This window comes from Bufo gargarizans, chromosome 8, assembly GCF_014858855.1.
Source record: "Bufo gargarizans isolate SCDJY-AF-19 chromosome 8, ASM1485885v1, whole genome shotgun sequence".
Lineage (NCBI taxonomy): Eukaryota > Metazoa > Chordata > Amphibia > Anura > Bufonidae > Bufo > Bufo gargarizans.
The window spans coordinates 47,812,277-47,838,564 of record NC_058087.1 but is presented as its reverse complement, the minus strand read 5'-3'; the positions used below and the strand labels follow the sequence as shown (position 1 = coordinate 47,838,564).

The window sequence follows — 26,288 nt, the reverse complement described above, 5'->3', positions numbered from 1 at the left end:
AGTGGATGAGAATTCAACAAATCTAACCCACACACTTCTCATAAAATCCCCAGTGGAAAACCTTTTCATGTCAGTTTATACTGTGGATTTCCACCAGGGATTGTACCCTTTGTGGTGCATAGTTCAGAAGTCTGTGAAACTGCAACTCCCAGCATGCACTCTTGCTTGGCTGTTCTTGTAGCTCCTATAGGAATTGATTAATAATTCTGGGAGTTGTAGTTTTAGAACAGCTGACCTGCATCGATTGATTGAAAACCTGTCACAGTACAATATTTTGTAGACAAAACTTTTTCTTCTGATTTTTAATTTTTCTTTTCTTTGTGTTTCTTAGGTTTTTGGGACACAAGCATTTTGTGTTGGACAATGAGCAGCCTTTTTGGTGGACAGCAAATCTCAAGTGCCAACGCACAAAATCAGAACACCGCTATGTTCGGGCAAACGTCGCTGTTTGGCCAGAATGCACCTGCACAGTCTACCCCTGCATTTGGACAACCATCTATGGGCCAGACTGCTCCCATGTTTGGACAACTTGGTAACAATCAGTCTGTTTTTGGTCAGAATACCTCTAGCCAATCTTCTATCTTTGGACAGACTAATCCAGCTCAAACTACTTCAGCATTTGGCCAGACAAGTAGTGGGCTGTCAGCTCCTACGTTTGGACAAGGTTCTTCTGGACTAACAGCGCCAGTATTTGGACAAACAGGTTCTGGCCAATCTGGTTCCATTTTTGGCCAGGCCACTGGTGGGCAGTCTAATTCTGTGTTTGGACAAGGCACTTCTGTACAGTCCGCTCCCACATTCGGTCAAACAACTAATGTACAGTCTACTTCTACCTTCGGACAAGCAACTTCTGGTTCAGTGTTTGGACTAGCAACATCCGGACAGACTGCTCCATTGTTTGGGCAGGCTAGCTCAGGGCAGTCTGTTCCTTCCTTTGGGCAATCCGGACCTGCTTTTGGACAGGGCACTTCTTCACAGCCTACCCCAGTATTTGGACAGAGCACTTCGAGTCAGTCTACATCTATGTTTGGACAAGCCACATCTGGTGCATCTGCGCCTACATTTGGGCAGGCATCTTCTGTGCCATCGGCTCCAGCATTTGGACAGTCCACACTAGGACAATCCGGCTTTAACTTTGGACAGACTTCAAGTGGTCAGTCTGCTACTCCTTTTCCACAGCAATCTTTAGGACAAACTGGTTCGGTGTTTGGACTGGCAACTACCAGACAGTCCTCTTCCCTTTTTGGACAAGCAAGTAATAGCCAATCAGTACCTGCATTCGGACAGACTTCTACTGGGCAGACTGGTCCCACATTCGGACAAGGAAGTACTAATCAATCATCTATATTTGGACAAACTGCAACCAGTATATCTGCATCTCATTTTGCTCAAGTACCATCTAGTCAGTCTACGTCCCTCTTTGCCCAGGCTACTACTGACCAGTCTGCCTCTTTTTTCACACAGCCTACAACAAGCCAATCGTCCTCCCCCTTTGGAAGCAGTGGTTCGGTTTTTGGGCAGGCAACATCTGGGACATCTTCAACACCCAGACAGCCTGAAGATGGATCAAATCAGGGTTCTCAGTCTCCCGGCAGTAGATTTTTGTTTGGCCAGACGTCCTCAGGCCAGACACCTTTGTTTGGGCTAAATACTGCTGGGCAGACTTTTGGTCAGACAGGCTCCCAATCTGGGCAAGATGGAAAAAGCCAGATTTCAGGCTTTGGGCAAGTAAACAGTGGGCAGAGTAACTTTTTTGGCCAACCATCTGGCTTCCAATCTGCCTTCACAAAACAGGAAGCTGGTTCTGAATTTGGCCAACCTCAGTCTACACTACCATCTACTTCTGCATTTGGAATTGCACAATCTTCTCAGATTAGCAAAGCAGAATCATCGGAGAAAACATCACTCTTTGGTCAACAATCAAATATTTCTGGAAGTGTTTTTGGCACCAACACACAGATAAGTACCGGTTCGAGCGTTGTGGACTCTAAGTTTCCTACAAATATGACGTCATCACCATTTACACAGGTGTCATCCAATTCTGAGCACAGTTTCAAACCTGTTCATACAACTTTCAAGCCAATCTTAAGCGGAACAAGTAAATCAGATGAAACATCCTCATCTTCTTTTAGCATGTCCGGTAAAAGTGAGTCAAAAGATCAATCGATATTTGGATCCTCCACAGCATCTTCTACATCAGGGAATGTTAACTTCTTCTCCTTGTCTTCAGACAAGAAAAGCAAAGTTGAAACTTCACCATCTAGACCTTCATTTGCAAGTACTAATAGTAGTTTCTCTAGTTTTCCTGAAGAATCTAGAAGAGATGAAGGACTGAAAGGAGTAAAGAGAAAAGAGGAACACAATCGTTCCCCGCTTAGAAGTGATGTTGCAACCTCGGGTGAACCCTCTTCCGATCTTCATAGCGAACATCCACCTGTTAAGAGGTCTGGAAGGTTGAATCGAGATTTGAGAGGAGGTGCTAACATGTATGTAAGGAGCTTGTTTGATGTTGTGAAAAGTCAAATGAAAACTACGGATAGAAGGGATGTAAAAAAAGAAGACAATGCTGCACCAAAGCCGACGGATACTGATCCTCCACCATCAAATCAGTCATTTGGAAGAAATCTCTCCTCAAGCTCACCTAACCAAACAGAATCTGTTAAGGCTATCTCTGCTCCTCTGTCCAGTCAAGTAGCTTTCACTAAGCCCCAGATGACGGCCGCAAGTCAAGCAAGTCAAGCTCAAGCTACCAGAATGGTGTCATTTGTACGACCAAATCAACAAGGATCTGTCCGAGACCATTCTTCAACTGGAACTAGTGAACTGATACCAGGAAGAATTAAACCCTTGCTAGAGGAAGGAGAACTGCTGCAGGAAATTGGAGGTAACAGGATATGTGTCCAACTTTTTTTTTCTGCCCTTTGTCAGCAAAACAATATTTTCTTCAAAAACTTCATTGACAAAAAAACTGACCCGTAGATTTGTTTGGATGTAAGACCCCATTCACAGAACCTTTATTTTTGCTCCGCAATGGATCCACAAAAAAATGTGGGCTGCAAACTGCGTGCTGTCCACTTCCGTATGTCTGTTCTATAGTCCCGCTGAAAAGAGAGCACATGTACTATTCTTGTCTGTTTTGCAACATGGATGTCATTTGCAAAATACATACGGTCTTGTGAATGCACCCTTAAAGAGTTTTTTTCACCACAGACATTGGGGGCATATCACTGGGACCCACACCTATCTTTGGAAGGAGGGTGCACCGCGCATGCGCGGCCACCCTCCATTTATTCCTATGGGAACCCTGAAAATAGCCGAGTTAGCCCCATAGAAGTGAATGGAGCGGTGGCCGCGCTTGCGTGATGCGCTTCCCATTTATTTCAAGTGGACTTCCGAAAATAGCTCTGTTTTCAGCGCTCCCATAGGAATGAATGGAGGGTGGCTGCCCATGCACAGTGTGGGCTTCATTCTAAAGATAGGTGCAGGTCCCAGAGGTGGGACCTGCACCTATCAGACATTGGGGGCATATCCTAGCGATATCTCCCCCCCCCCCCCCCCCCCCCCAATGTCTGAGGTGAGACAACCCCATTAAAGTTTTGAATCCCATCAGACAGAGTGTTTACGCTGTTCAGTCATGAATATTGAAATTGGTTTCACATCTGTTTCTTGCCTTTTGGTGACTCTTCTTTTTGTGCAGATACTTCCTCCATGACTGCTACAAAGCAAGGAAAACATCCTTCTAGCGCTGAGCATTCGGTGCCTGTCTCCCCCAGTGAACTGACTGCTTTTTATGTTAAGGATCTGCCTAATAATCAAAATAAAAAAGCAGTGCTGCAGGATTTCTTTAAAAAGTATGGCAAAATTCAGCGTATAACCTGCAGACCGGCGCAAAAAATTGCTTTTATTCAGTTCCATAACCATGTAAGTAAATATAAAATAAAAGTGTTTATACAAATTTCTATGGCATTAGTAGGGGTATGTTCACATCAGTGTTCCAAATCCAACAGGCTGTAATGGGATCCATTGACTATAATAGTATTTGGCGTTCATCTGGCCGCTTTCTGGAATGAATGAAGGTTTTTGGCCAGACACTACTGTAGGTACTGTGTGAACCTAGCATTAAAGGGGTTTCCTGCTATTGGAAATGTTGAGTTCACTTCCAGTAGAATGTGCTGTCACATCCTGTTTGGAGGTCCAACAGTTGGGACCAGTCCTATTATTGTCTTCATTACAGACAGTGTTTTCCGGATCCGCAATTTAGGATCCGCCTTTAGGACCCGCACCCATCTCTAGAATGGGACCCTCAAAGTGAGCGGAGAGTAGCAGCGTATGCACTGCTACCCTCCATTCATTTCTCTGGGACTGCCAAAAATATCAGAGCGCTGGCTCACCTATCTCCAGCAGTCCCATAAAAGTGAATTGAGCGGCGTGCTCTCCATTCATTTCTATAGGACTTCTGAAAATAGCTCCGTGCATGCGGCTGTTTTTGGAACTCCCTTTGTAATAAATGGAGAGCAGGCACAGATACTTGAGGGGGGCCCTTTCTGGAGAGGTGGGACACGCGCATATCTCGCATTGTTATCATATTTTATCGATTATAGATGAGATCCTTTTAATGCATCTACACTACTCACAAAAAGTTAGGGATATTTGGCTTGTGGGTGAAATGTCAGGATGAACGTAAAATGATCTCTAACCTTTACCGGTGAACTTAATGTGAGCTTTTCTAAACTTTTAAATGCACAACAGGTGTTTGATCTATGAATCGCCCAATACATTTCTTGGTTCAATTACAATTGGTATGTAAACTGTCCTCCTCATCATATTGTTCACATTTTGACATTGACGACACCTAACAATTGCAATTAATCAGCAGTACCTGGCCATTGTGAAGCTTCAAGCAGGATGTTCTCAGACGGAAATGGCCACTGAGCTTAGAGTGTCAGAGAGTATCATCAGCAGGTTGTATCAGAGATACAGAAAGACTGGAAGAGTCACAGGCATAGGAGTGGACTTCCTTTAGCCACATCCCACACTGATTACCACTTAGGGTACTTTCACACTTGCGTTGTTTGATCAGGCAAACTGTATGCAAACGCATGTCATTTTTTCTGACTGATCAGGCATTTTTCAGACTGATCAGGATCCATTTCTCCGGTGTCATCAGGCAAAACGGATCCAGTATTTTTTCTTCTTCTCATTTTTAAAGTTCTGCTCATGCACAGACCAGAAGGACGGATCCGGCATTCCGGTATTTTGAATGCCGGATCCGGCAGTAATACATTCCTATGGAAAAAATGCCGGATCTGGCATTCGGGCAAGTCTTCAGTTTTTTTTCGCCAGAGATAAAACAGTAGCATGCTACGGTTTTCTCTTTTGCCTGATCAGTCCAAATGACTGAACTGAAGACATCCTGATGCATCAGGAACGAATTACTCTCCATTCAGAATGCATGGGGATATACCTGATCAGTTCTTTTCCGGTATAGAGCCCCTGTGACGGAACTCAGCGCCGGAAAAGAAAAACGCTAGTGTGAAAGTACCCTTAATTGTGAACAATGACCTGCGGAACCGGATGATGAACTCCACACAACTCCAGGCACATTTAACGGGAGAAGAGAGGCACCCTATTGTCACGTCAGACCATTCCAACCGTTTACATCAGCATGGTCTGCGTGCTAGACCACCTGCAAGGGTACCTGACCACAGGCATCATCGTCTTGCATGGGCCAGGAAACATCTACTTTGGATGAGGGATCAGTGGGCCTCAGTGCTGGTCACTGATGAAAGTTGATTCACACTGAGCAGAAATGATGGCTGACAACAATGTTTAAGACATCAAGGAGAGCGCTAATCATCAGCCACTGTTGTCACCAGATGAGCCTTTGGTGGTGTTGGTGTGGGCAGGTGTCTTGTCAATACAGAACTGCCCTACACTTTGTGAATTGTACAGTGACAAGCCCATACTACGTGAATGACATCATTAATGCAGTCATCGTGCCGCTGCATGATCAGCACAGGCGACAATGCGCCAGCTCATCAAGGTCGCATCATTAGGGAGCGGCTGCTGGAGACTGGGGTACCTCAAAGAGTGACCTGCACTTTCTCCAAACCTGAATCCCATTTGAAAACCTTTTGAGATCAGCTGAGTCGCCGTGTACAGTCGTGGCCAAAAGTTTCGAGAATTACATAAATATTGGAAAAGTTGCTGCTTAAGTTTTTAGAATGGCAATTTGCATATACTCCAGAATGTTATGAAGAATGATCAGATTAATTGCATAGTCCTTCTTTGCCATGAAAATTTACTTAATCCCCAAAAAAACTTTCCACTGCATTTCATTGCTGTCATTTAAAGGACCTGCTGAGATCATTTCAGTAATCGTCTTGCTAACTCAGGTGAGAATGTTGACGAGCACAAGGCTGGAGATCATTATGTCCGGCTGATTAGGTTAAAATGGCAGACTTGACCTGTTAAAAGGAGGGTGATGCTTGAAATCATTGTTCTTCCATTGTTAACCATGGTGACCTGCAAAGAAACGCGTGCAGCCATCATTGCGTTGCATAAAAATGGCTTCACAGGCAAGGATATTGTGGCTACTAAGATTGCACCTCAATCAACAATTTATAGGATCATCAAGAACTTCAAGGAAAGAGGTTCAATTCTTGTTAAGAAGGCTCAGGGGGTCCTAAAAAGTCCAGCAAGCGCCAGGATCGTCTCCTAAAGAGGATTCAGCTGTGGGATTGGAGTGCCACCAGTGCAGAGCTTGCTCAGGAATGGCAGCAGGCAGGTGTGAGCGCATCTGCACGCACAGTGAGGCAAAGACTTTTGGAAGATGGCCTGGTGTCAAAAAGGGCAGCAAAGAAGCTACTTCTCTCAAAAAAACATCAGGGACAGATTGATCTTCTGCAGAAAATATGGTGAATGGACTGCTGAGGACTAGGGCAAAGTCATATTCTCCGATGAAGCCTCTTTCCAATTGTTTGGGGCGTCAGGAAAAAGGATTGTCCGGAGAAGAAAAGGTGAGCGCTACCATCAGTCCTGTGTCATGCCAACAGTAAAGCATCCTGAGACCATAAATGTGTGGGGTTGCTTCTCATCCAAGGGAGTGGGCTCACTCACAATTTTGCCCAAAAACACAGCCATGAATAAAGAATGGTACCAAAACACCCTCCAACAGCAACTTCTTCCAACAATCCAACAACAGTTTGGTGAAGAACAATGCATTTTCCAGCACGATGGAGCACCGCGCCATAAGGCAAAAGTGATTAACTAAGTGGCTCGGGGACCAAAACATTGACATTTTGGGTCCATGGCCTGGAAACTCCCCAGATCTTAATCCCATTGAGAACTTGTGGTCAATCCTCAAGAGGCGGGTGGACAAACAAAAACCCACTAATTCTGACAAACTCCAAGAAGTGATTATGAAAGAATGGGTTGCTATCAGTCAGGAATTGGCCCAGAAGTTGATTGAGAGCATGCCCAGTCGTAATCGCAGAGGTCCTGAAAAAGAAGGGCCAACACTGCAAATACTGACTCTTTGCATAAATGTCATGTAATTGTCGATAAAAGCCTTTGAAACGTATGAAGTGCGTGTAATTATATTTCACTACATCACAGAAACAACTGAAACAAAGATCTAAAAGCAGTTCTGCAGCAAACTTTGTGAAAATTAATATTTGGGTCATTCTCAAAACTTTTGGCCACGCCTGTAGAGGCTTGTAAGGCTGCTTTCCGTTTGTGAGATCTGTCATGGGCTCTCACAAGCGGTCCAAAACAGATCAGTTTTGCCCTAATGCATTCTGAATGGAAAAGGATCTGCTCAGATTGCATCAGTTTGCCTCCGATCAGTCTCCATTCTGCTCTGGAGGCGGACACCAAAACGCTGCCTGCAACGTTTTGCTGTCCGCTTGACGAAACTGAGCCAAACCGATCCTGACCCACAATGTAAGTCAATGGGGACGGATCCATTTTCTCTGACACAATGTGGCACAATTCAAAACGGATTTTCAATGGAGTTCATGACGGATCAGTTTTGGCTATGTTACAGATAATAAAAACTGATCCGTTCATGACGGATGCATGCAGTTGTATTATTGTAATGGATCTGTTTTTGCAGATCCATGACGGATCCGCCTAAAACGCAAGTGTGAAAGTAGCCTAATGCCTCATGCACACGACCGTTGTGTGCATCCGTGGCCGTTGTTCCGTTTTCCGTGATTTTCTGCGGACCCATCGACTTTCAATGGGTCAGTTGAAAACTCGGAAAATGCACCGTTGTTCATCAGCGGCCGTGATCCGTGTTTCCTGTCCGTCAAAAAAATAGGACCTGTCCTATTTTTTTTGACGGACAACGGTTCACGGACCCATTCAAGTCAATGGGTCCGTGAAAGAACACGGATGCACACAAGATTGGCATCCGTGGCCGTAGGTTACTTTCATACAGACGGATCCGAAGATCCGTCTGCATGAAAGCTTTTTCAGAGCTGAGTTTTCACTTTGTGAAAACTCAGATCCGACAGTATATTCTAACACAGAGGCGTTCCCATAGTGATGGGGACGCTTCTAGTTAGAATATACTACGAACTGTGTACATGACTGCTGCCTGGCAGCACCCCATCTCTTACAGGGGGCTGTGAGCCGCACAATTAACCCCTCAGGTGCTGCACTTCAGGGGTTAATTGTGCGTATCAGAGCCCCCTGTAAGAGATTAGGGGCTGCCAGGCAGCAGGGGGCAGACCCCCCCCTCCCTCCCCAGTTTTAATTTCATTGGTGGCCAGTGCGGCCCCCCCTCCCTCCCTCCCTCTATTGTATTAACTCATTGGTGGCTAGTGTGCGGCCTCCCCCCAGGCCCCCCTTCCCCGATCATTGGTGGCAGCGGAGAGTTCCGATCGGAGTCCCAGTTTAATCGCCGGGGCTCCGATCGGTAACCATGGCAACCAGGGCACTACTGCAGTCCTGGTTGCCATGGTTACTTAGCAATATAAGAAGCATCATACTTAACTGCTGCGCTGTCTGTGACCGGCCGGGAGCTCCTCCTACTGGTAAGTGACAGATCATTAAGCAATGCGTCGCACAGACCTGTCACTTACCAGTAGGAGGAGCAGGTAAGTATGATGCTTCTGATATTGCTAAGTAACCATGGCAACCAGGACTGCAGTGGCATCCTGGTTGCCATGGTTACCAATCGGATCCCCAGCGATTAAACTGGGACTCCAATCGGAACTCTCCGCTGCCACCAATGATGGGAGGGGGGGGGGGGGGGGTGGGCGCACACTGGCCACCAATGAGTTAATACAATAGAGGGAGGCAGGGGGGACCCCCTGCTGCCTGGCAGTCCCTGATCTCTTACAGGGGGCTATGATACGCACAATTAACCCCTGAGGTGTTAATTGTGCGGATCATAGCCCCCTGTAAGAGATCAGGGACTGCCAGGCAGCAGGGGGCAGTAATGTACACAGTTCGTAGTATATTCTAACTTGAAGCGTCCCCATCACTATGGGAACACCTCTGTGTTAGACTATACTGTCGGATATGAGTTTTCACTATGTAACTCAAATCCGATGGTATATTCTAACATAGAGGCGTTCCCATGGTGATGGGGACACTTCAAGTTAAAATATACCATCAGATTGGAGAAAACTCAGATCCGATGGTATAATAGGGACTCCTGACTTTACATTGAAAGTCAATGGGGGACGGATCAGTTTGCAATTGCACCATATTGTGTCAACATCAAACGGATCCGTCCCCATTGACTTGTATTGTAAGTCAGGATGGATCCGTTTGGGTGTGCACGGCCAGGCGGACACCAAAACGATTTTTTTCTTCATGTCCGTGGATCCTCCAAAAATCAAGGAAGGCCCACGGAAGAAAAAACGAACACGGATCACAGACCTCCGGACCGCATTTTTGCGGACCTTAAAAAAAAAAAACGGTCGTGTGCATGAGCCCTAACTCTACCCCAGAACCTCAATGACCTGAGGGCCGCCCTTCAAGAAGAGTGGGAGCTGTAATTGATGCTCAAGGCCACATGACAAGTTACTGAGACACTGACATTTTTGTGGGGATATGCCCACCACTGGGGTCAGCTTTTGTTTCAATAAATTGTTTGAGATGAGGATATCACCATTGCTTGCTTCTACGTAAATGCCCTACGTATTAATTTGCCCGATTTGTATTAATTGATTGTAATTCATTAATTGTATTAATTAACGTATTAATGCCCGATTTATTAATTTATCACTGTAGCTTGATATTTTTTACGTTTTCCATCAATTTCACCCGAAAGCCAAATATCCCTAACTTTTTGTGAGTAGTGTATATAAGTGCAATAAACCACCTCTTTGGACTGCTGTTGGATGGGAGACTAGTTTAATTGATTTATTTTATTTTTTTCCAGGTGTGTTCTTTTTCCCAAAATACGTAGGACTGGAAGACTGTTTGTATTCAGTTTTCCAAACATGATTGAGGGCAGCCATTTTGCCTGAGCTTCTGTTAACATCATTCAGAGATGTGCTTTTCAGATGCTGCATGGACCACAGGAAACTGTGGATGTCTCCTTGACTACTATGTGAGCGTGATCTAGGCAAGCTTTCTGATCTGTTCAGAAATGTGAACTAAAAAAAGATATCCAGAAAGGACGTGCATGTCCCAGTGAGGGTTACACAGCTCAAATCTGCCACTGATTTGTAGCGGAAAGGGGCATTTTCTGCTGCTGAATCCACATTCAAAACTCCATCGACAGTTTCAATGTAAAAAAAAAAAAAAAGACTCTTCTGAGGTGACATGTTACTTAGGAGATTTGATTGTGGATTCCATAGAAGTTAATGCTATCCTCAGGATAGGTCATCAATGTCATATCAATTGGGGGGTCCGATACCTGGCACCCCCGCTGATCAGCTGGTTGAAGAGAAGGCTATGCTTCGTGTGAGTGCTGCCTTCCCTTCATTGTTTACCTGCTCACCGTCAACATTGCAGCAGTGAGCAGGTGTAATTACAAGCCGTCCCATTCAATTCTATGGCACAACTCTGTAGAATACACTTGAGTAGGAAGGGACTGTCCCATAGAGGTGAATGGGACAGCTTCTCATTGCTCACACCTGCTCACTGTTGCGATGTTGACAGCGAGCAGTTGAACAATGAAGGGAAGGCTGTGCTTGCACGGAAAGCAGCCTTCTCTTCAACCACCTGATCTGCAGGGGTGATGAGTGGTGGACCCCCACCAATCTGATATTGATGACCTATCCCGAGGATAGGTCATCAATAAAAAAAAAAATCCTGGAAAATCCCTTTTAATCACAGCATTTACTAACCAAACACTGGAGGTCTAGTCATCATATAAACCTATAAGCAATTAAATAACCTTTTAGTTCCATCTGTTACCTATACTTTACATTTTGGTTTGGAAAAATTGCGAAATTTGTTTTGCTTTTACAGAACTGCGCAGCTATGGCCAAGAAAGCAGTAAAAAAGCTGAACAAAGAAGCTGTTGTTTTTTGGCAACGGAAAAAAACAAGTGAGTGTGTATATCGTCTGATCAATGTATTTTGTGTACCACCATATAGCACCTCCCTACAGCACTGCATTACGGAGATATTCTTCACTAGATGCAATTCTTTTAAAGGAGAATCGTTTCATAGAATGACATCCGATGGAGCATGACACAACTATGACGTTTGGAGGCACACACATTGGTGTCATATTAAAGTTACATATATCTCCGAGGCTGCGCAGATCCATAATACACCTGTGTGCATGGGATCTTAATCCCCCAATAAGCTGGCATACGTTACCAGAGGCCGATTGTAATGCTTATTTTTCAGGCCCTGCTAAGAAGAAGGGCACTCCGTCACAGCAGAGAGAAGAAAAACCAAATGAGCAAGAAAGCATTGGAGTTGTCTCACCTGTGCACAAACCTGTTCTCCGAGGACTGAAGGGGTAAGCCTAAAATACTCAGTTGTTTGGAGTCTCAAACTTTGTTTATGCTAAGTCATTATTTTAACTCTTTGGGAATTAATTAGATCTCCTGTAAAGAAGGCTACGTTTTCCAAGACCCTTCAGTTTAGTGTTGACAACACAGATTCCTCAGCTCCTTTCTTGGACACCACAGTGCCTTTGCCTGCATCACTTTTGCATCTTGTGGGAACAGATGCTGAGACTTCAGAAGAGAAGTATCGTCTCCTAGACCAGAGAGACAAGATATTGAGACAAGGTATTTGAGATTATTTAGACTGCTGATGATAAAATTTGTTACTCCGAGACATGGTTAGCTTTTATTTGGTAACCACAAAATAGAAATGGACAGGCTCATATAGGATACTTTTTTCCATTCACCTTTCCTTTATTCTTGTAGCTCGAGTCAAGCGAACAGGGCTAGATCAAGCCAAAACTTTTGTAGGAACTTGTCCTGACATGTGCCCAGAAAAGGAGAGATACATGAGGGACACCCGCAATCAGCTTAGCATCTATGAATTCCTTCCAGGAACTGACAAGGTAACTTCCTTTTAAAATGTTTGTGCACGTCATGTATATCCATATGAATGGTTTGAACAGGGGTTCTACTGTCTGTAGATATAGAGATAGATATCTATCTCTCTATCTATATATCTATCTATCTCTATCTAATATTTAATTTTTGTAAAATATGGGTTGAATTTTTTTATTTTTATTTTTTAACGCTTAACACACTCTCTTAAAGCTTGACCATGCAGCTGCAATAAAAGAGTACAGTCGATCTTCAGCAGATCAAGAAGAGCCCCTTCCTCATGAGTTGCGTCCTGTACCAGTGCTGTGCATGACCATGGATTATCTGGTGACCCATATCATGCATCTGGGAGAGGACAATTATAGAGACTGGTATGACTTTGTTTGGAACAGAACACGTGGAATTAGAAAGGTAAGAACTGGTAGTCTACAGAGAGCTGTGTAAGTACACATCAAGTTGCCTATTAGATTTAATTATTTTTTTTATTTTTTTTATAGATGACAATGCATATGGTCTTTTTATAAAAAAAAGTGTCAGAACTAAACTGATTTGTGACAAAAAATAACTGGAGTAGTGCAGTTTGTTAGTTATGTACTTTTTTTTTTTGTCTACTTTTTAGGATATTACGCAGCAGCATTTATGTGACCCCCTTACTGTGTCTTTGATGGAAAAGTGTATGCGTTTTCACATTCACTGTGCCTATCAACTTTGTGAGGAGCCGATGTCATCATTTGATCCAAAAATCAATAATGAGAATTTAACAAAGTGTTTGCAGAGCCTAAAGGAGATGTACCAGGACCTACAAAATCGTGGAGAGACCTGTCCTTGTGAACCTGAGTTCAGAGGCTATAGTGTTCTACTCAACCTAAACAAGGGAGATATTCTCAGGTAGCATCTTGCTCTCCTTTTCATCCTTTTCATGTATTATTAAAGGGGTATTCCACTTGAGACAACCTGTCCCCTATCTACTGGCTAGGAGATGACCATTGGGCTACGTTCACATCAGTGCTCTCATTTCCCCTTGTTCTGCTCTATTATAGGAGTGGAAGAACTGAAATGCTGGATGTGGCACATAACTGACAAGAACAAAAGCTAACGGAACTCATTGACTAAAATGGGATCCGTTCGGTTTCCTTTTTTTTTTTTTTTTTTTTTTTGCAGAGAAAAAAGTCCTGCGTGTAGTACTTCTTCTCTCCTTTTGTTTGTAAAACTCTGTGATGGAGGCTTCTAATGGAGCCTTCAACGCAGATGTGACTATAACCTTAGATGAGTAGAGGTCCTACCGCTGGCACCCCCATGAACAGAGACCCTGTACACTTCAGGGCCAACTGAAGGAAACAGAGTGGCAGTACAAGCATGTGCACTGCTGCTCCATTCATTTCTTTGGGAGTTCTGTAGACTGCTGAGTACAGTGCTCAGCTATTTTCACAACTCCCATAGAGATGAACAAAGCAGAAGTGTGCATGCCTAACTTTCTGCTCTGTTCATTTCAGAGGGCCCCAAGGGGTACGTGGTCTCTGTTCCTATGATCAGTGAGGGTCGCAGCGGTAAGACCCCAACCAATCGAATAGTCACCCCTTATATTGTGGATAAGGAATAACTTGTCACAACCGGAATACCCCTTTAAGTAAATGTACAATATCCATTTTATTTTATCTTGCTTTACAACAAAAAAAGTCCTAAAATTATTGCTAGAACAAAACCACAGTGTTTGTGAGGGCTTCACTGATTCTTGATGACATTTCCACCATCACACCTGGTTTTTATAAATCGCACTGTATACTATTGCGTATTGAGTGTGTGCCTACTAAAGGGGCGTGAGAAGGAGATGCATGGAGCCTCCTTTCTTCTTTTTTTTTTTTTTTTTTTTTTTTGCCAGCATGCTCACCAGGCCCTTTACTATGAATAAAGCAATGTTTCCGTTTTATGTAAAGTGCTTCTTTTAGGGGCAACTTGTCAGCTGCCTAATGCTGCCCTCTTTGATCATTGTTATATATTATTTTATGGTTTCCTAAATTCACAGTTTAACCCCGACTGTGAGTGGCCAGCACTATGCAATAGCAGTCCAATGTATTTATGGTATGCAGGCTCCCCTGCTGCTGATGAATAGCGTTCTCCCTTTTTATTGTGCATAGGGACAAAACTGTTAAAGGGGTTCTCCAAGACCGGGAACCCTTTTTCATATAGCCAAGCAAGGTGCAGGAAAAATACCCACCTGTCACCTGCCCTCTGTTTTCAGCACCAAGAATCCTTCTGTAGTCCCTACTGGACCACAGTGGGACATGCCATTTGCATTCATGTCACCACTGCTGGCTAATCAGTGGCTTCACCTGTGGCATTGGTCAAATGCCCTGCCTGCATACTCAACCACTGAGTGTACTGATTAATTTTCTATGATGAGGACAGGCGCTTCTTCAGAGTCCTGGATAGTGCACAGTGTACCAGAAAAAAAAAAATGGAGCCGTCTTTACCCAACATCCAAAGGAGCAGCTCATCTTGTCACAGACAGAGGGCAGTACAGGACGTGTAGTGCCGCACTGTACTGTAGAGGGGAACTAACTAACAGCCAGACAAAGAGGGGAATTTATGCCACACTTATCAAATGTTGTTTGATAAATTTGTCTTATCCTAAAACCTAACACTTCTGTCTAGAAAAGCTTTTCCTACTCCACTCTCCTACTGCAGTCAGATTGCGACTTTAACATGTCTCGGTGATAAATCTGGAGTGAAACTCCTTAACTTGGCTAACCACACCTATGTTTCCACCCACATTACAAAGCTGGAGTGGTATACAAATGTAAAAAGTCGCAAACTTTTTGAGCATGCGAGTGCAAAAAGTCACAAAAGCCCTATTTTGCGACTTTTTGACGCCAGAATTCTGGATTGAAGGAATAATGAATCAGGGTATGTTGATTCTAGTTTCAACTTTTGATGGCCCAGGAAAGACCATTGTATGTGGAAAATATTGTATCCTGAGGCCATTGCGGCTTTAGGGATCACTGCATTGTCAAAATGTTAAACTGAAAAAATTGCTTTGTTTTTCAGAGAAGTGCAACAGTTTCCAGAGTCTGTTCGTAACTCAGAAGAAGTGAAGTTTGCTGTCCAAGTTTTCGCTGCACTGAACAGCACAAACTTTGTCCGATTCTTCAGGCTTGTGCGTTCTGCATCTTACCTTAGCAGTTGCATTTTACACTGTTTTTTCCCACAGGTAATACATTTATTCTGTATTCAGTCAATGTGTTTATTTATTTTTTCCTTCCTGGGTGCAGTTTTATGTCATGTCCATTATATTCCTCTCAGATACGAAGAGATGCATTACGTGCCTTGAATGTAGCATACACAATCAGCTATCAGCGACCCACCTTATTCCCTCTAGAAAACATTGTTAATCTGTTGTTTTTCCAAGATGCCGGAGAAGCCACAGATTTTCTTACAGCTTATGGCTTAAGTGTGAGTGAAGGGTAAGTGTAGGAAGCAACGTTTTGAAAACCTTTTGAGGTGAGAAACTGTTATAATTGTCTTTGATACTTAATGTTTTTTATTCCTATAAGTCTTGTAGAGCTGAATCGTGCTGCAATTACTGAGCCCGATGTTCCGTTGCGGCCAAAGAGGTGCTCATATATCAGTCTTAAGCTCCAAGGGTCCGTGGGGGAAGTCGTGAACGGAGCTCCACTCCCACAATTCTCTATGCATATGCCTGTTTGCAGCTTTGATGCCCAGAATAAATATACTGGAAGTAGCAGCATTTATGAGCCTGAACCCAAAATTTTATCAGAACCAACAGGTGAGTGACAAAAGGACACGGGAAGAAGGAACTTTGTTGCCTGCTACTAAACCCACACTAACTGAAATCAACTCTCACTGAGATTTTATTCTAGATATTATAGTTTGTTTTGTACGTCAACAGAAAAACCTTCTGAAGAAGTACCGATTAAACGCACTATTGTACTTCTGCCTGATGCTAAGGAGTCCTGCTCCGTGCCTGCACAGGCAGTGTTTCAGCCCATCATGCCTCCCGAACCACCGCCATCTCCTCCCAAATCAAAATTCAGTGATGAGGTACTTAAAAGATGAATGTCATTTTCTAGTCGTGCAAGATACTTTCATTTTAATAGTGTTATCTTCTTTTGATGCTTTATGCAGGATGTAGCTGATGTTCTGGAAGAGATCTTGGGCAATGCCGTAAAACAATTGAGTGCTCCATACATTGAAAGTGTGGCGTTATACATCTCATCTGCACTTGAGTATAACAATGTTTCTTACTTCTTTGAATGTATTTTTTAACTATTATACAATAACATTAAATATAAAGCATAAGAAAACAAAAAATCCCCCACTCCTTATTCAGATTAAAGAAAAGACAGCCACGCTATGCATCTAGGCAGAAGGTATAATGTTAAATAGCAATACTACTCGGCTATCCATCATTAAAACAGGTACTGTAAGATGCAGAATCCTGCACCCTTACATGAGACATCTTAGATGTAAAAATAATATCACCGATAACAGACCATTATTTTCTGAAAAAAAGACGGATGGGTTTGAAATTGACGTCCAATAGTCAGATGAAAGATCTTTCTCATCCGTATTATTGGGGAACACAGGCTTGACCTTGGGTATAGCTGTTGCCACTAGGAGGCGACACTAAGCACAAAAGTGTGAGCTCCTTCCTACAGGGACTAAGCTCAAACAGTTTTAGCTTAGTGTCCGTAGGAGGCAGACCTCCCTGGTTTGATATTTTCCTTTATTTCTTTTCTTCTAGCGGGATTACAGGCAGTCCTAGCTGCCTGCACTCCCACCCAGGAGACGGGAGACCAGGGGGTCCCCAAGCCCGCAGCTTCTTCTCAGTCTTTAGAAGACCAGGAGGACCAGAGGTTCCTAAAGCCTCTGCATCCTGCCAGCCTTCGGGTCACTACGGCTGCCCCCCCACGACAAGTCCCCTCTGTTTCTGGTGTAGCAGCCCTCCCAAGGGGCCGCACACCAAATATGGTGACCCGGCTGGAACTAGGGGGGCAGAGCACACCAGACGGGTAAGTATTTCTGGCTCCAACCCCTCTCCCCCCTTCTCCGATTACTTGCTGTGGATAACCCCCACGAAGCCTTGTCCCCTCAGGCGGGGAAAGGGTTAACAGCTGCGTGGCGGCTCTTCTGTCACAGTTGCCACTAAACCCCCTTTCCCAGGACGCCCGACTGAGCGCCCACCCCCACCTGTTTCTCCTCCGCCAGGGCTGCTTGTAAGTTGAGGCCCCAGCTTCTACTGCAGCCTACTTTAGATCCGCTCGCTACGGGTACTTCTCACCCGGCTGACACCTCTGCTTGGCCGGGGCTCCTTGCGGCAGCACTGCTATACGGGGGTGAGAAGGAAAGACCTCCAGTGCCTGCGCCAGCTCTCTTTTTAATTATCGCGGACGTCCGACTCCATTAAGGGGGGCATGAGTTCTCCCCGTTTCCCCCCTCCATATAGCTTCCTGGCGCGAATTCTTCGCGCTTGTTCTCTAACTCCGCCCATTTCCTGCTTGGGGGGACCTCTGCGGACTCTGGCACCAGGTTTTTTCAGGACAGGCCCGGGTAAGCTCTTTTCCCCCTTCCTACAGGGTCTACATTTAGCCCCCCTACCTTTTCACTATAGGTACTCACTATGTCTGAACCCAGAGCCCAGGCCCCCAAAATTCGTGGTCACTTTTTGCATGTGCTTCTTTTTCGCTCAAAATTCCCATCCGGTCAGTTGGACTCCTCTGCTCCACTGCAGCAGTTATAGAAACCTTACAGGTTGAGGACCCTACGTCCTCATCTGCCGGTTCTAGTTTTCCCTTCAGGCGATCCAGTTGCTTGCCAAAAGTTTTCCCCAACCACCCAGAGTTTGATTCCTCCCTTTCCAAGGAATGGAACTTCCCTGACAGGCGTTTTGCTTTGCCGAAACGCTTAGACATCTTATAACCCATTTCAGAGGCTTTGATAAAGAAGTGGTCCTCCTCTCCTGTTGTTGACCCTCCGGTATCCCGCTGGTCTTAGAATACCACCTTGCCTTCTTGGACCCCACTGATAAGAAATTGGAATCTTTTGCCAAATATGCCTTCGAAGCAGCTGGCACTGCCCTACATCCGATACTTGCCACTACATGGGTTAGCAAGCCTATGACCGAGTGGGCTAACAAGCTACGTCAGGGCCTCGCCTCGGGTGACTCCTCGGAGGAACTTTCGGATATTGCAGTGAAACTTTCACACACCAGCTCTTACATCTGTGAGGCCTCTCTGTACACAGCCAGGCTTTTGGCCTGCTCTTCAGCCCTTTTGGGGGCTATTCGCTGTACCCTGTGGCTATCTTGCTGGGCGGCGGATAATGCTTCTAAACGGGCCTTGATGTCCCTCCCTTTTGCAGGTAACAGACTTTTCGGCAAGCGTCTGGATGAGATTATCTCTGATGCTACAGGGGGTAAAAGCACCCATTTGCGTAGAGTAATCTCGTGAACACAATTTACGTTTCATTACGTGTACCCTCCTCTTCCGCTCATTCCGTGTCTTCTCCGGAAAATCGGGTCAGAAGGTCTGTCCATCATTCTCATAGACGGACTGGCCACGCAGAGGATGGCACGCATCCCTAGTCTCCCCCCTCACTGACCAGCCCTGGCATCTTCCCCTTCGGGAGGACCTCTTGTCGCAGGGACTGATCTTCCACCCGAATTTAGGGTCGCTACATTTAATGGCATGGCTGTTGAAGCCGCCGTACTAAGGGCTCGGGGTTTCTCGGATGCTGTTGTCCAGACCATGATTCGGGCTAGGAAGCCATCGTCCTCCCGGATCTATCACCAGACCTGGAAGTCCTACTTGAGTTGGTGCGAATGCCACCAGTTGTCTCCCATTCGGTTCTTGTTGCCGCGACTCTGTCTTTCCTGCAGTCGGGCATGGACTTGGGGCTGACTCTGTTCCCTCAAAGGGCAAGTTTCATCACATTCCATTCTTTTTCAGCGGAATTTGGCTTCCTGACAGTCACCCTTCCTTATCCTCAATCAGGACAAGGTAGTCCTTCGTCTGGTCCAGTCCTTCCTTCTGAAGGTCGTGTCGGCATTCCATCTCAATGAATAGATCATTCTCCCTTCCTTTTTGTCCTGCCCCACCTCATCCTCGTGAGCAGTCGCTCCACACTCTGGATTTGGTTCGGGCCATTCGCATCCATCTGTTTCTGATGGACGGATTCATTATTCATCATTCTAGAGGGACCGAGACGAGGGCTAGCTGCGTCCAAAGTTTCCATTTCCCAATGGATTAATTTGGCTATTGTGGAAGCGTACCGCATCAGTGACCGGGCTCCACCCTTCCGGGTTACTGCTCATTCTGCTCGTGCAGTGGGGCCTCTTGGGCAGTACATCATGGGGCTTCGGCCCTTCAGGTGTGCAGAGTGGCTATCTGGTCGTCTTTGCACATCTTTTCCAAATTTTACAGAGTGCACACCTTTGCATCTTCTGACGCTTCTCTGGGGCGTAGAGTTTTTCAGACGGCGGTTCTCTGATTGGCCGGATGGCTTCTTTGTTTGTGCCCCACCCCTGTGACTGCTCTGTAACATCCCAAGGTCAAGCCTGTGTTCCCCAGCGATACAGATAAGAAAACTAGAATTTGTACTTTACCGTAAAATCTTTTTCTTTTCCGTTCGTTGGGGGGACACAGCTCCCACCCATTCTCTCTGGTTACAGGGCTCGTTGTGGCCTGCGTGATTCTGGGTTTTTTACATTGTCTGTTTTTCCTTTTGCTTCTCCAACTGCTTTTGCACGAACTGTTAGCTTAGTCCCTGTAGGAAGGGTATAGCCGGAGGGAGGAGCACACACTTTTGTGCTTAGTGTCGCCTCCTAGTGGCAACAGCTATACCCAAGGTCAAGCCTGTGTCCTCCAGCGAACGGAACAGATTTTACGGTAAGTACAAAAATCTAGTTTTTGTTTTAACCTCCTTTCTTGACTGCCTAATGCATATTTATTTCGGCAGTCAGGTGCTTTAATGATGGCGCCCGCTCGCTAGTGCAGTGGGCACCATGGCGGCGGGGTGCCTGCTATTTTAAACTTTAGGCATCCAGGGCTAATAGGAAAGCAGTAAAATTCTCATAGACTCCAGTGCTAATGCATTGGAGTCTATGAGAGAAGCAATCTAATAATTGCCTGTTCATGTTCCCCAGGTGAATTACTAAAAAGTGTTTTAAAAAGAAAAATTGTTTAAAAAAAAAAAATCAAATCACCATCTCAAAAGTAAAAGAATTGGTCGTTGAGGAGATTTTGGTTGTTTTTCTTGGAAATTTTGTATTCCTACAACGGCATCGGCCACGCCGATAAAAGCATTTTTAAATTAAACCAGTTATGGGGAATATCAATGCTCTGTTTTCTTTTTTACTGTAGCTGCTACATTAAGTGCCAAATTTGGTGCTTTGGTGTATGTAATCTGGGGTATGTTGGTCATGAGGGGGCCCACTAGTTTTGTCTTTTAGGACATAATGCCAATGTTTTTTGATAATTATTTCCACTTTTTTTTGTATTGAGCGTTATATGGTAAAATAATCCTTATTGGGCCTTTGTCCTCTTCGTCTGTCTTTAGATCATCCTTCTCAGACTTGAAAAAGAGCCCCCTTTTCATATCTCTAACTCTGGACAAAGATGTGTCCAGAAGGCAAGGCATTGAAATGCTGGATCCGTCTCTCCGGTGTCATCCGGAAAAACGGATCCGGCTTTTTTTATCAAATTTTTGGCGGTCTGAGCATGCGCAGACCGCAATGCTGGAACTGTTTTGCTGGAACACTCTGGGCCGGATCTGGCATTAATGCATGTCAATGGGAAAAAATGCCGGCATTCCGGCAAGTGTTTCGGAATTTTGGGCGGAGATAAAACCGTAGCATGCTTCTCTATTTTCTCCTTTCTGAAATGGCAAAAAGACTGAACTGATGCATCCTGAACAGATTGTTCCTCATTCAGAATGCATTAGGATAAAACTGATAAGTTCTTTTCCGGTATTGAGCCCCTAGGACGGAACTTAATGCCAGAAAAGAATAAGGCTAGTGTAAAAAGTGCCCTTAACCTGAACATCTGGTAATAATGCAAATGTAATTTATGTTGTCACTTTCCAACACTGGGTATTGAATACATTCTCCTCAAGGTATAGCATAATACTTTTATAGTTTACATCGAAACGAGCACAAATTTAACTTTTTATATCCTTACCTTTTATATCTTAAAGGGACTCTGTCACCACTTTCTAACCCCCACTTTTAAAACTATAGTTCTGTCCATGGAGCCCCTGTGATTACAATGGTGTTATATGCGAAATCTGCAGGCTCGTTTTGATAAAAAAAACTTTTATCTAACCTGTCAATCATGAGGATAAGGTGCCCAGGGCGTTTCTCCTGGTCTGAACATGCCGCCCGCCGCCGTTGGTGCCCAGCTCCTCCTCTGATCCTTTCAGCGCCGCCTGAATGTGAAGAAATACGCCTCCGGCTCTCCCTCAGTCCCCCCTCCTTCTTTTCTAAGATCCCGCGAGTGCGGCAGTGTTCGTGTTATCGGGAGGTTGAGCGAAGTGCGCATGCGCACTTCGCTCAATGAGGCCGAATCAAAGTCCGCACGGGCGCATCAGGCACAGGCCTGTGCGCACGCGCGAAATTTTAGAAAAGGAGGGGGGACTGAGGGAGAGCCGGAGGCGTATTTCTTCACATTCAGGCGGCGCTGAAAGGATCAGAGGAGGAGCTGGGCACCAGCGGCGGGCGGCATGTTCAGACCAGGAGAAACGCCCTGGGCACCTTATCCTCATGATTGACAGGTTAGATAAGTTTTTTTTTATCAAAACGATTCTGCAGATTTCGCATATAACAACACCATTGTAATCACAGGGGCTCCATGGACAGAACTATAGTTTTAAAAGTGGGGGTTAGAAAGTGGTGACAGAGTCCCTTTAATCTGATATTTATATTATATATTTTTTGGGGGGTATTTTATGTTTGGGATTTTTATGCAACCTATGTATTTAAATGAAAAATGTGGATTTTATTTGATTACATGTGTAGAGTCAGATGTTGAGTGCCTGTCCACTGTACCTATTATTATAACCAGTACTTGACCTTTTAAATCCCCTGGTGGTTGAGCAGTGATGACGTCACATATATCATTTACGTGTCTGTTGTGGCGTGACTGTTGCAGGACTGGTGGGGGACCGCTGCAACACTGGGTGATTTAACAGATAATTACTGCTTATTCTTTACCATTTACTTCTTATTCTATACCATTTCACGCCCTTGCACAAGTTTCCATCTGCAATCACTACAGTGAATATCTTATCTATCTAATTAATATTTTCCATTATATATGATTAACAAATTACCATTCTCATCCAAATCGTTCTTCTTTTTGTTTCTATATTGCTCCAGAGAGTCGTCTGTAATTGCAGATAGGCTGCTTGCAGACGTCATACTGAATATTTCAGGAATTATTGCAGAAGAAGAAATAAAAGCAGAGACTGAACGAGTGAAAGAGGAGAAACGAAGGAAGGCAGAAGAAGCCAGGTGAGATGAGGCATCTTTTTGTTGTTAATTTTTTACATCCCTCTTAACCATTTTGGCTCATTTAACATATCTGATTTTAATTTGTACTACAGGAGAATTCAAGAAAGAGAGCGACTTCTTTCGCTGGAGAGCCGATCCCAGTGTGATGACCTGATTGATGAAGTTATTACAGAAAATATCCGAATAATATCAAAGGAAGAGTTGCAGTGAGTGCTCTCAAATAGTTTTAAAGCCTATGGTCACTCTTGGATTCTGTTTTGTGTTAAAGGGATTGTGCAGCACTAGTGTATTATTGACCGATCCTTAGGATAGGTCATCAATATCAGATCACACTTAACAAGGCTCTGTCACCTGTTTCAAGTATACCATGCTAGATATATAGTGAGGTAGGGCTCCAAACGCTGATCACAAACATACCTTTATTTCTCTCATTCCAGGTCTGATCACACTGTAAAATCCACTTTTAAAAATATGCTAATGAGCAAACAGCGCACTCAGAGCCGTGCTTATTGTTTCTGAGCACCGCATCTCCGATACCCTCCTGCCTGTTAGTGCTGCCCTGTATGTAATAAAAACGTCCCCCCATTCATTTGATCCCGCTAGATACTGTTGCAAGTATATCTAGCATGGTATACTTGAAACAGGTGACAGAGCCTCTTTAAAGAGCCTATGTCAGTATGATCAACCCTTTTAAACCAAGCATACTGCCTGCTAGGGTTGATAATGCTGATTAAAACAACACCTTTCTTTTGTCTGTATGTTGAACAGCTGCAGAGATATGTGTTTTTATTCATATGGAAATGAGCGAGTTCAAGCATTGGGGGCTGCACCGAGTCCTTGGAGCACTGCTTTTGTATTGCCCCTTGCTCTGCACACTCCGCCCTCCCCTTGATTGGCGGGGCTAGATATCAAGCATGGTAAGGGAAGAAGCCGCAGATGCAAGCATGCTTCTGATATATTTTACACTTGCCTATGGCTTGAACCTTGCCTTTGGACTGAGAAACAGATCCTGAACTAGATAAGGGGAGTATTATGTATAAATATCAGGGAAGAAGTAAGTCGTCCTAGAACGTAGAACTGTGTCGTAGCATGATATCCTATATACCACATACAGCCCAGCAAGTACAACATTGCATCATAATACAAGAAAATATGTATATATGGTATGCATCATTAGCTAATGCTTAACTTTTATTACTGCCCGTGTAGTAACAAAAAAAACTCATAGTGCAAAACGTCTCTCCAGTGCACCCAAGAAAAAAGGAATGGTCTTACTGCCACTGTAGATTAGTATTTAGACAGGAACAGAGGAAACACCAGGAGGGTCCAATAAAAGCCCTGATGTGCCCCTACTCTTGGCCTAATGTACTTTGTACATCCAGTTAGCGGAGAACCCGCCCTGATAAGAGCTACCCCTCTGAACTATCCCTGAATGCTGACTAGGACTCTCTACATGCACCCATGTGCGTATTAATGTAAATGGTACGGGCGAGACTGGGGGGAGGCCTGGTGAGGGATGGGCGAGACTGGGGGGAGGCCTGGTGAGGGATGGGCGAGACTGGGGGGAGGCCTGGTGAGGGATGGGCGAGACTGGGGGGAGGCCTGGTGAGGGATGGGCGAGACTGGGGGGAGGCCTGGTGAGGGATGGGCGAGACTGGGGGAGGCCTGGTGAGGGATGGGAGAGACTGGGGGGAGGCCTGGTGAGGGATGGGCGAGACTGGGGGGAGGCCTGGTGAGGGATGGGCGAGACTGGGGGGAGGCCTGGTGAGGGATGGGCGAGACTGGGGGAGGCCTGGTGAGGGATGGGCGAGACTGGGGCGAGGCCTGGTGAGGGATGGCGAGACTGGGCGAGGCCTGGTGAGGGATGGGCGAGACTGGGGCGAGGCCTGGTGAGGGATGGGCGAGACTGGGGCGAGGCCTGGTGAGGGATGGGCGAGACTGGGGCGAGGCCTGGTGAGGGATGGGCGAGACTGGGGCGAGGCCTGGTGAGGGATGGGCGAGACTGGGGCGAGGCCTGGTGAGGGATGGGCGAGACTGGGGCGAGGCCTGGTGAGGGATGGGCGAGACTGGGGCGAGGCCTGGTGAGGGATGGGCGAGACTGGGGCGAGGCCTGGTGAGGGATGGGCGAGACTGGGGCGAGGCCTGGTGAGGGATGGGCGAGACTGGGGCGAGGCCTGGTGAGGGTATGGGCGAGACTGGGGCGAGGCCTGGTGAGGGATGGGCGAGACTGGGGCGAGGCCTGGTGAGGGATGGGCGAGACTGGGGCGAGGCCTGGTGAGGGATGGGCGAGACTGGGGCGAGGCCTGGTGAGGGATGGGCGAGACTGGGGCGAGGCCTGGTGAGGGATGGGCGAGACTGGGGCGAGGCTGGTGAGGATGGGCGAGACTGGGCGAGGCCTGGTGAGGGATGGGCGAGACTGGGCGAGGCCTGGTGAGGGATGGCGAGACTGGGGCGAGGCCTGTGTGAGGGATGGGCGAGACTGGGGCGAGGCCTGGTGAGGATGGGCGAGACTGGGGCGAGGCCTGGTGAGGGATGGGCGAGACTGGGCGAGGCCTGGTGAGGGATGGGCGAGCCGGGCGAGGCCTGGTGAGGGATGGGCGAGGCCGGGGCGAGGCCTGGTGAGGGATGGGCGAGACTGGGGCGAGGCCTGGTGAGGATGGGCGAGGCCGGGCGAGGCCTGGTGAGGATGGGCGAGGCCTGGTGAGGATGGGCGAGACTGGGGGGAGGCCTGGTGAGGGATGGCGAGACTGGGGGGAGGCCTGGTGAGGGATGGGCGAGGACTGGGGGAGGCCTGGTGAGGGATGGGCGAGACTGGGGGGAGGCCTGGTGAGGATGGCGAGACTGGGGGGAGGCCTGGTGAGGGATGGGCGAGACTGGGGGGAGGCCTGGTGAGGGATGGGCGAGACTGGGGGGAGGCCTGGTGAGGGATGGGCGACCTGTCAGATCTGCTGGTTAAAGGCCAAGATATATTAGTAAGTGTAATACTTTCTTTAGTTTTAATAAGTGCTAACAGAGTGGCCAATCCCTTTAAGTGAAAGTACATTTACTATAATCTTTGTAACGTGATATGGATTACATTACAAGTTCTTTATGTTGCAGGAAAGCAGTGCAACTTGATCATAATAGCCGCGTTTTACGGTGCTCCCAGAATGTCTGTGACCAGTATGTCGGTCGATATGTGGATGAGGAGATATTCCATGTAGCCAGAGAAACCCTTTTTGAGATGCAGTGTTGCAGCAAATATATCCAGAGGTCTGTTGGGCCATTTTTCATGTGTAA

At 45.9% G+C, this 26,288-nt stretch overlaps 1 protein-coding gene across 2 annotated transcripts in view; it reads left to right on the top strand.

Annotated features, from left to right (window-relative positions):
• The window catches only part of LOC122944563 (minichromosome maintenance complex component 3 associated protein), a 56,882-nt gene that overhangs the window by 5,778 nt on the left and 24,816 nt on the right, over window positions 1–26,288 (top strand). For both annotated transcript variants that reach the window (XM_044302965.1, XM_044302967.1), the window contains exons 2-17: window positions 332–2,884; window positions 3,698–3,921; window positions 11,437–11,515; window positions 11,823–11,937; window positions 12,021–12,211; window positions 12,353–12,492; window positions 12,698–12,895; window positions 13,104–13,372; window positions 15,530–15,692; window positions 15,785–15,945; window positions 16,036–16,268; window positions 16,392–16,543; window positions 16,628–16,728; window positions 22,875–23,009; window positions 23,102–23,215; window positions 26,109–26,261. In XM_044302965.1, the coding sequence (XP_044158900.1) occupies window positions 364–2,884; window positions 3,698–3,921; window positions 11,437–11,515; window positions 11,823–11,937; window positions 12,021–12,211; window positions 12,353–12,492; window positions 12,698–12,895; window positions 13,104–13,372; window positions 15,530–15,692; window positions 15,785–15,945; window positions 16,036–16,268; window positions 16,392–16,543; window positions 16,628–16,728; window positions 22,875–23,009; window positions 23,102–23,215; window positions 26,109–26,261 (4,949 nt within the window). In that variant the 5' untranslated portion in view covers window positions 332–363. The remainder of the gene's footprint in view (window positions 1–331; window positions 2,885–3,697; window positions 3,922–11,436; window positions 11,516–11,822; window positions 11,938–12,020; window positions 12,212–12,352; window positions 12,493–12,697; window positions 12,896–13,103; window positions 13,373–15,529; window positions 15,693–15,784; window positions 15,946–16,035; window positions 16,269–16,391; window positions 16,544–16,627; window positions 16,729–22,874; window positions 23,010–23,101; window positions 23,216–26,108; window positions 26,262–26,288) is intronic.